The sequence below is a fragment of the Hipposideros armiger genome, unplaced genomic scaffold (genome assembly GCF_001890085.2).
Source record: "Hipposideros armiger isolate ML-2016 unplaced genomic scaffold, ASM189008v1 scaffold_1129, whole genome shotgun sequence".
NCBI classification, from domain to species: Eukaryota; Metazoa; Chordata; class Mammalia; order Chiroptera; family Hipposideridae; genus Hipposideros; species Hipposideros armiger.
Window position 1 is genome coordinate 352,573 of NW_017732479.1, and position 8,796 is coordinate 361,368.

The 8,796-nt window shown below is 55.5% G+C and overlaps 1 protein-coding gene across 1 annotated transcript in view; it reads left to right on the forward strand.

The window, feature by feature from the left end:
• Nucleotides 1-8,796, forward strand: part of SAMM50 (SAMM50 sorting and assembly machinery component) — a 35,083-nt gene that overhangs the window by 13,345 nt on the left and 12,942 nt on the right. Inside the window, exons 8-11 of the mRNA XM_019632346.1 lie at nt 1,368-1,496; nt 2,030-2,101; nt 3,220-3,306; nt 8,056-8,126. Of these exons, the coding sequence (XP_019487891.1) occupies nt 1,368-1,496; nt 2,030-2,101; nt 3,220-3,306; nt 8,056-8,126 (359 nt within the window). The remainder of the gene's footprint in view (nt 1-1,367; nt 1,497-2,029; nt 2,102-3,219; nt 3,307-8,055; nt 8,127-8,796) is intronic.

Here is an 8,796-nt window from a genome sequence, read left to right on the forward strand (position 1 = left end):
GAGAACCACGCTGAAGCCTTGTAGTCACTGCCCGGGCCTGACGTGGCACCTGTGGGCACTTGAGACATGCTGGCCACTCCTGCTTCTCGTCCTTGTAGACCAAGGTCAGGCAGGAAACAGCGCTCTGGGGTAGACCAGCTGGACACAGCTCACGCCGTAGGCAGGAGCACCTGCACTTCACGTTCCACTCTCCACGGGGCCCTTTCCTGGTCCGAAGGGAGTAGCTCTCAGACACCTCTGCCCTTGCTGGGGTGCAGAAGGGGGCACCACGGCAGACCCTGCTCTCCCAGCCCCCGTCCTCCAGCAGGTCTCAGGGGCCACCCATAGTGTGGCCAGCAGTGTGGCTGGTTTCTCTCATCTTTCTCCTGTCCGGCCCCTGCCTCGTCCTCCTGACTGTGAATTCAGAGATGGGAGATGAGTGTCCTCTGAGCCACTGTGGTTCTCACTTAAAGAGCTGCCTTACGAGGAAGGAGCAAATGACGCAGGTCAGCTCTGCACCTTCCGCAGGTGTCTGGGGAAGCGCTGAACTCAGGCAGCCCTAGTGCAGAAGTGGCAGGTGAACAAGGCTGCCCGCTGTCACCTGCTGCCCCAGCGCCTGGCTCAGTGCCTTGTGGGGGCTCCCTAAGTAAGCGCGTTGAGGTGGGTGCCCCCAGGTTCTCCCCCTGAAGCCGGGCGGGGGTCAGGGCCTGAGCAGGCCTGAGGGCTACAGATGTGCAGCCTGGGGCTCATGCTGGCGTCCTCGTAAGACCCGCATCGTCACTGTCCTTCCCGAGGCCACCAGATGACATCGTTTACTGTTCAGAAACAACGTGGGCATTTCTCTGAGATCTAGGACAGGCCGTCCCGGCTTCGGGGAGAGAGGGTCAGGCCAAGAAGCAGGTCCCACATGTGTGGGCTCCAGAGTCACCGGGCTCTGGCCTGTGGCCGCGGAAAGGATGCTCTTCGCCCATGTGACCTTGTCTCCTTGCTCTTCTCGGGGGCTGAGGGGGTCATCTGGTCGGGGGCCTGGCTTCAGATAAGCGGTTGGGAGGAGCCGGTGGGGTGTGAGCCAGACTGTCCTGGGGATGGAGACGCAGCCTGTCAGTGATCAGGTTGCTCGCAGCTCTCAGACCCTGTCTCCTCACACAGTCCTGCCATTTGGGGCAGTTTCCTCTGATCACAGCTTTCTCCCCTTCTCCCTCCTGCCCTTTTTCCTGTTCTTTCCTTCCCCTTTTTCTCTTTCTCCCCCTTCCCATCGTTTTTTTAAAAAGTGTCTTAAGGATGTCATTAGCTAACAATTTAACGATGCCTCGTTCCAAGGCCTGACTTGGGACGACCTCCTGTCATCCAGCCCTGGAAAGCGTCACGTTCCCCATGTGTCCCCACAGTTCCCCATCTGGAAGACCAGCCACACGCTCAAGTGGGAAGGCGTGTGGCGGGAGCTGGGCTGCCTCGCCAGGACTGCGTCTTTCGCCGTCCGCCAAGAGAGTGGCCACTCACTGAAGTCATCTCTTTCGGTAAGTTCTTCTGTTTGAGCGAGCGTTTAGATCTGCTGCAGCCGAGCTGTACGCGGGGAAGCAGCCTCGGCCGACATCGGGATGCGTGGAGGAGTGTTGCCCATTGGGTTCAGGCTAAAACGGGGCCTCCTGGTCACTTTGTGAATTTGGACAATTACAGACACGACCTCATGTAATTTTTCTCTAACATGGATGGTCACGGGAAAAGGTGTGCCTAAGAGCTGACTGTGCCGTTTGATTGAAAGCTGGCTGAGCTGACGTCAGCCAGGGCGTGGAGCTGCTTGAGAGAACGAGCCGCATGCCCGGCGTCACCTCCCGCCTCACAAACGAGAGCTGTTTGTTCAGCCTCTCAGTTCCCCGGATGGCACACGGGGATGTGGATAGTCCTTTCCTCACGGGGTTCCCCTAAGGATGCAGTGATGTCCGGGGTGTGACGTGCTTGGCGCAGGCCGGCTTCCGGTCTGCTCAGTGAGGGCTGGCCGTCGCTCTATAGACCTGTCGGAAGTGAAACCCCCAGTGCACATCTCTTGCAGCACGCCATGGTCATCGACTCCCGGAACTCGTCCATCTTACCCAGAAGAGGCGCTTTGCTGAAAGTTAACCAGGTGACTTTCCTCCCCTGACCTCTGCGCACTCGGTGACCCGGGGGACGGGGAGTCGTGCAGAGTAGTCACTTTCAACACTGAACGTTTTCCTTTAACGGTAAAAATCTTTCCGGAATGGCCGGCAAGGGTGTCAGTCCACCTTTGGGGGTTCCTGCCTGGAATTGTCCCCCCATAGTTGAGTCTTCTGCCTCCACAGAGTGCCAGGGAGGATAAGGGTCTGGCCTCCTTGGCGGTGTCACTGACATAAATGGCCAGGAGGAAAGTTATGATTTGGTGAGAGTGAGTTCCCACCTCAGGGCTGGCCCAGACCAGTGATGTCAGGGAGCGAAGCTGGCCAGGTGTGTGCAGCCCTGACGCTCGGGTCGCCTGATCATCAGTTTCAGAGGAGCCACAAGAACTCATATTTGTATATGAAATGTGCCAGGTTGTAAAAGATTGGCTTTTTGCGCGCGCGTGTGTGTGTGTGTGTGTGTGTGTGTGTGTGTGTCCGTCCGTGTCCGTGTGTCTGTCCAAGCACTGAATAGGCCAGACAAGCCATATCATCCATTGCAAGCTCTATAATACAATGCTCACGTGGCCAGCGTTTTTCTCTCTCAGGGCTCACACGCTCTGTAGTTATTCAGTGTGTTTCATGATTCCGTGTCTCCGTCAGTCCCCTTGTATCGTCTAGACCAGGGGTCGGCAAACTGTGGCTCGCGAGCCGCATGAGGCTCTTGGGGTACGTTCCGTCTCAAAAGTTTGCCGACCCCTAGAAGAGCCAATCCTGTCCCTTATAACAACTTAAAAATTATTTGAGAGCCATAAATATATTTTACATAATCACCATTATGTGACTAATATCCCTTAAAAATTTTATAAATGAAACGATGATAGTTTATTTTCATTTTCAATTTGACTTCAGAGCCACATGTATGTACCCAAAGAGCCGCATGTGGCTCGCAAGCTGCAGTTTGCCGACCCCTGGTCTAGAACAAGTTGGATACAGTTTCTAGGAGACAGAAGTGGGCCGCTGCCTTTCTAAAAATACAAAACTGCCAAATAAAATGTCATTGCAGTGACGTTGTTAGGAACCTGTGGAGTAGGCCTGCTCCATTTTGACCTGTGAATCCTTCCCCCAGGAGCTGGCAGGCTACACCGGAGGTGACGTGAGCTTCATAAAAGAAGATTTTGAGCTGCAGTTGAATAAACAACTCTTACTCGATTCAGTGAGTATCCAGCCAGAAGGTTGTCACCTATATTTTTATCCCTTGTGTTTGGAATCCCCGTCCCGAGCCCCGAGCATCCGAAACACTGAAGTGGCAGCCCAGAACATTAATGCCTGACACTGAGGTGTTTGATCTTTTAAACTTGGCCAGACTGAAGGCTTTCTGGGCAGAGGTGGTAACTGTCCTCTTTTAAAGGAACCTGTCAGTCCTTTTACCCAGGACTGGCGGCGCGCCCCTTCCCTGGGGCCGTCAAGGAACTTGGCCGAGGCCAGAGGAATGCCACCCCCTCTGCCTCTCCTAGGGCCACGTCTGTAGAAATCTGGAGCCTTCACCTCAGTTGGCTGGGTCTGCAGGGCTCTGGGCGCTTCCAGGGAGTTTTACAAGTCTTTCCTCCATTTGGGTTTAGTTTCTCCTGACTCACTCAGGAGTGAGGAGTAAGTGACCAGATTCCGACCGAGGCAGATGAGCCCCCGGCTTCGGTCCAGTCTTCCCAGCGACCGGGTGACTGGGGACAGCTCTCCGCCCCACCGCTGCTGCCTGAGCCCTTAGCTTCCTTCAGACTTGGGGGTGAGGACTGAGTTTTAATGAGAGGGCACACGCACCTATTTCTAGACAGTTTATTCTGAGGTCACGTGTCACCGCTCCTGGCTAGTCCCGGACTCAGTGCGCTTTGAATTTGGTTCCCCTGCCACTGCTCTCCCAGGGGCCCCCCGTTGTCCAGTTCAGTGAGCGAGCTCTTCCCGTCCCCTCCCTGCCCCCCGCCCATGGCCCTTGACACTGTCCTCGTCTGACCCCATCCTGACCCCTGTGCCTCCAGCTTGAGTTTCCCCGCCTCGGGGCCCTTTCATGGCTTGGTGCACTTCCGCCTCGTGAGTGTGTCTCCCCAGACTCTCGTGGAGTCTCCTGGTCTCCCTGGGGGAGCTCGCCCACTCTGGCTGCAGCTGTCGTCTCTGAGCTGAGGTCCCCAAAGCGCGCCTGGCTCTCCTCTGGGCCCCAGATTCACGTGCTACTGGACTTGAGACTCTGTTTCTTACAGACACTTCAAATTCAACATGTCCAGACTTACTGCCCTCTGGGAATCCGCCCTGGCCCTGGGCTCCTAACCCCACGGGCCTGCACAGCTGCCCTCCCAGCTGCCCTCGATCTTTCTGGCTGCTCCCAGTCCTCACCCTCAAAGCCCTCGAGCAGCAGGTCCTGTCTTTTCTGCCCTGCAGCGTCCCTCGTCTCCCGCTACTCTTTCTCACCGTGGCAGTGATGTCACTTTCGGGTCCCCATCTCTGCCCCCCTGCCTGGGTTGCAGCCCCGCCAGCCTGCTGCTTGGTGCCCAGACGGGCCTCTTACTTCTCGGCACTTGCACTTTGCCCTCCGCCTTTTCTCAGCAGCTCGCTTGGCCTCCTGTTCACAGGCTTTCAGCCTTTAGCACAGGTGTGTCTCCTGCAGGCCCTATCTGACCTCCCAGACCCAGGTGGGAGCTCCTCCGCTTCCTGTAGCTCTGTGCTGATCTCCAGGTGTCGCCCTTCACCCGCCCGCCCACCCTTCACGTGTATACCAGCTGCCAGGCGCTCTCTGGGCACTTAACTTATTTCATACTTCAGTCAATAAAACGCAACTTGTGTTCTCTCTGGTGAAGGGAGACCCACAGGCAGATAAGTGGGGACGTCATTTAGCAGGTGGTAAGTGTTACGAAGAACAGTGAAACAGAGTAAAGGCATCGGAAGTGGCCCAAGGGAGGTGCTGTCTTATTGGAGATAGGTAACCCGGGAAGGCGTCTGGTGAGGCAGCATCTGCACACAGCCTGGGGCAAAGTGAGGGGGCCAGCCATCGGCCATCCAGGCAGGAGCCCCGGCCTGTTTCCGGATGACCCTGGCTGCTGGGACCCAGCAGTGAGGAGGTGGAGGAGGGAAAGCAGCGAGGGCAGAGGCTGGGGCAGCCATGGGAACCCCTGAGAAGAACCTGAGGGGGCGTGGCACCTGCTTGAGACGGTCACTTGGGTCCTGTGGAGAGCAGGTTGGGGGGCAGCAGGGGTCGCAGGAGACCAGTGGGGCCCCAGCGGCATGACCGGGGAGGGCTGGGAGCTATAGACTAGCAGTGGACGGTGATCACGCGTGTGTGTGGGTGCAGCGTGCAGGCAGAGCTGATGCCTCAGCTGTGGGGGTGAGAAGGAGTGGCAGGTGCGACCCTGAGATGTTGGAGCCTGAGCATCTGGAGAACCCAGGTGCCCTTTACAGGGTTGGAAACCCAGGGAAGCGCGGGGCCAGGGGCGAGCCCACGCTCGGTGTGGACAGTGCCTGATGGGAGCGTCGAGCTGGCAGTGAGGTGGTGAGGGGAGAGGCCGGGCGGCATTACAGAAAGGCGCGTTGTCTGCGTAAAGACGGCATCTCAGCACCGGGCGGGTGGCGCTCCAGCATGAACAGAAGTCCCAGGGCTGGGCCCCAGGCCCCTGGCCACACTGACATGGAGAAGTCGGGAAGAGGGCGTGAGTGGAGGAGCACAGAGAGAAGGAACGCTGGTGAGGGGCTGAGAGGAGGGCGGGGGGCGGAGGGCGGGGGCACAGGGACTGGACCAGGCGGCCATACGTCCCCCCAGCTTGGGAACCGGCCTTTGGATGCTCGTGTGATGGTCACTGCGAACCGGGGTAGGAAGAGCATTGAGGAGACGAAAGTCTCGGGCGTGTGAAGACAGTGGCTCGGTGCAGGGTTGTCTCCTCATGGAGGAAAGGGACGTTCGTGGGAAACTGGTGACTATTCCACAGCAAGATGGTTATTCAAACCCGAGAGCACGCGAGAGGAGAGGGCTGAGGACAGACATGACGAGGGCCCCTCTGGGGAGCAGGGAAATAGGGTGGCGTGGGGCGAGGGCTGGTTTTGCCCTCGGGGTCAAGCCTCTTACAGCCCGTTTGTGTGCGGGCGGGAACAATCCAGTGAGGGAAGTGGGGGTCTGGAGCGGGGCCACCTGGAGGGGTGCTCCACAGAACAGGCCGGAAGGCCATGAGTGGGTGGGCGCAGGTGGGGTGACGTGGGAGCTCTCGGGAGCCTGTGTCCTCAGTGAAGGTGGAGGCCAGGCCCTTGGCGCAGAGGGAGGAGAGGATCAGGTGTGGAATCACTGTCGGGGTGGGGTGGGGTGAGTGGGTAGGAAGCTCTAAGGGCCTGTTAGAGGTTAGAGTCCGAGTTTAAAGGAGCCTAGCATGATGGCGTGTTTCCCAGCATGTGCAGCCATGCAGGGACAGCTGAGAAAGTGGACAGGTGGGGTTAGCCGGGCTGGGGTGTTGCAGGAGAGAGACACAGACAGGTGAGTTTTACTGGTGGGCCGTGTCATTCCAGCTGCTGAGGAGGGAATAAGGACGTGAGAGGACCAGGAGGAGGGCTCGTAGGTCCTGCTGGTGTTGAAGACTTGGGGAGTTGGTGCTAGAGGGGTGACTGGGAGCCTTGGGCTCTCGTGGTCACTGAGGTCAGCGGGGATGTGAGGCAGGGTGAGACTGTTCCGCGTGGGTAATAAGTTCTAATTGCCGCCCCGTTAGGCCTGCTCTCAGGCGGTGGTGACGGTTAGGCCGGGAGAAGTGGGAGGAGGGTGGGCTTGCCAGGAGAAGCAGCTCTCACTCCCTCCTCTTCCATCCTGCTGAGGGTGGCATCAAGGCCATCTCCCTGTGACGTGTGAGCTCTGTGGGCCCTGCAGCCCTGCTGCCGCGGCGCCAAGCCGGAGGAGGGCGGGCCTGCTCTGTGGCTCCCATCTTGGTCTGACCAGAGCAGTGAGGCGCCTGAAGGGGGCTCGCCCAGAGCACTCACTCTGAGCCCCGGCCCCTCGCTTTATCCGGTAGCATCTGTCACACCGCCAGGCTCAAAGTCGGTGTTTCCCAAATGTTGCTGAACAAAGAGCTGAATTTATCAGAATAGAAGTTTCAGTTTGGCCTGCTCTGCCCACTCGCAGCCCCAGTTTTCATCTGTAAACCTTCCTACTGAAGCTTCTAAAAAAGAGAGATCTCAGCAGCTTCACAGGACATATTGATTTGCAAGTCAGAGAGAGGACATGAGATGAGCAAAAACGAGGACGCGTGCTCGGGAGATACGGGGTGTAGTGTGATGAAGACACGGGGTGAGAGGACAGCTCGCTGTGGCTTCAGCACTGTGGGGTATGGTTTGTGCTGTGCGTTGCTTAGGCGTGAAGATCCATCTCTGATCCAAGATTAGGTCACTGCCCCTGACCTGTTAGAGAAGGGCTCTGCCTGAGGGTTGGATTGGAAGCTGTGTCTGCATTTCTTATCTGGAGCGTTGTAACCTCTGCCTCCTTTCACCTGAAATGCCGCGTGCCCTTAATCCTCCATCGTTTTGAACCCAAATCAGAGGTCTGAGCAGATGCAGACCCTTCCCCGGGCCCCAGTCTCCCTCAGCCATCCGCCATGGCTGCTGCTGGGTTTGGCTTCTCCCCGTCGAAGAGGGAGCTGCCCTGTGTTGAAATGGAAGCCGTGGCTCCGCCAGGGCTTTGGCTCGTTTCTGGCTTGTTTGGTATGCCTTTATTTGACATTCGGAGCTGCAAGTTTTTCAGGTAGCCACAAAACACTTTGAGCTGCGCTTCTTCCATTGTCGGAGCCAGACGTTCTCCTGTGGGTCTGTCCCCCACCCAGCGCTCTGCACGTCGCAGACACTCAGCTTGTGGCCAGTGACCAGACCTGGCTGCGTTTTCTCCCTGCTAATAATGCTCATTGCAATGAAAGAAACACCAGACGAAAGCGGTTGCTTGTTTATATCTCAATAGGTTTTTTCAGCCTCTCTCTGGGGTGGAATGCTGGTACCCATTGGTGATAAACCGTCAAGCATTGCTGACAGGTGAGTTTTAATCAATGACCAGGTCATTTGCATGTCTCCCTTTGACTCTTCTTGGTTGGTTTCTTATAAGATGTTTTAGAGAAGTTTATTTAAGAGGGCAAATATTTCAAATTTTACTTTAGTATTTATGCTTAAGCTAATTTCAAAATACCTGGCATACCTCATACTTAATCTTTTTTGCCTTTTTGGGAGGAGGTAATTTACTTTATTATACTTAAAAAAATTGTATTCTCTTTTCAATATGAAAGAATGCAGTTCATACACGTTATGGAAATATAAAAATGGAGAAACATTTAAGTAAAAAAAAAAATCTTGCTCAGTGATAAGTGGAGTCAATATTTGGAACTACTTCCTTTTAGACTGTTGTTTTGTGGATGTGTGTTTGTATGTATATTCATATTACTGTTATACACATCTGTATTAACCTATACGTCTATATTAAATTGTTGATATACTGTATTTTGTGTGCAGGTATATGTCCTCCCTGCTTTTTAAAAAGTTTTAAAGAAATTATAGAGTAAACCGCTCCCCAGATCCTGAGAAATTTTTCATAAGCAACGTGTTAACATTTCATTATTGGCACATAAATATGACTTTGAAGAATGTGACTTTGTCAATAATTTTTGTTCGTTTTATTATCTGACGAGGGATTCCTAAATGTGGAATTACC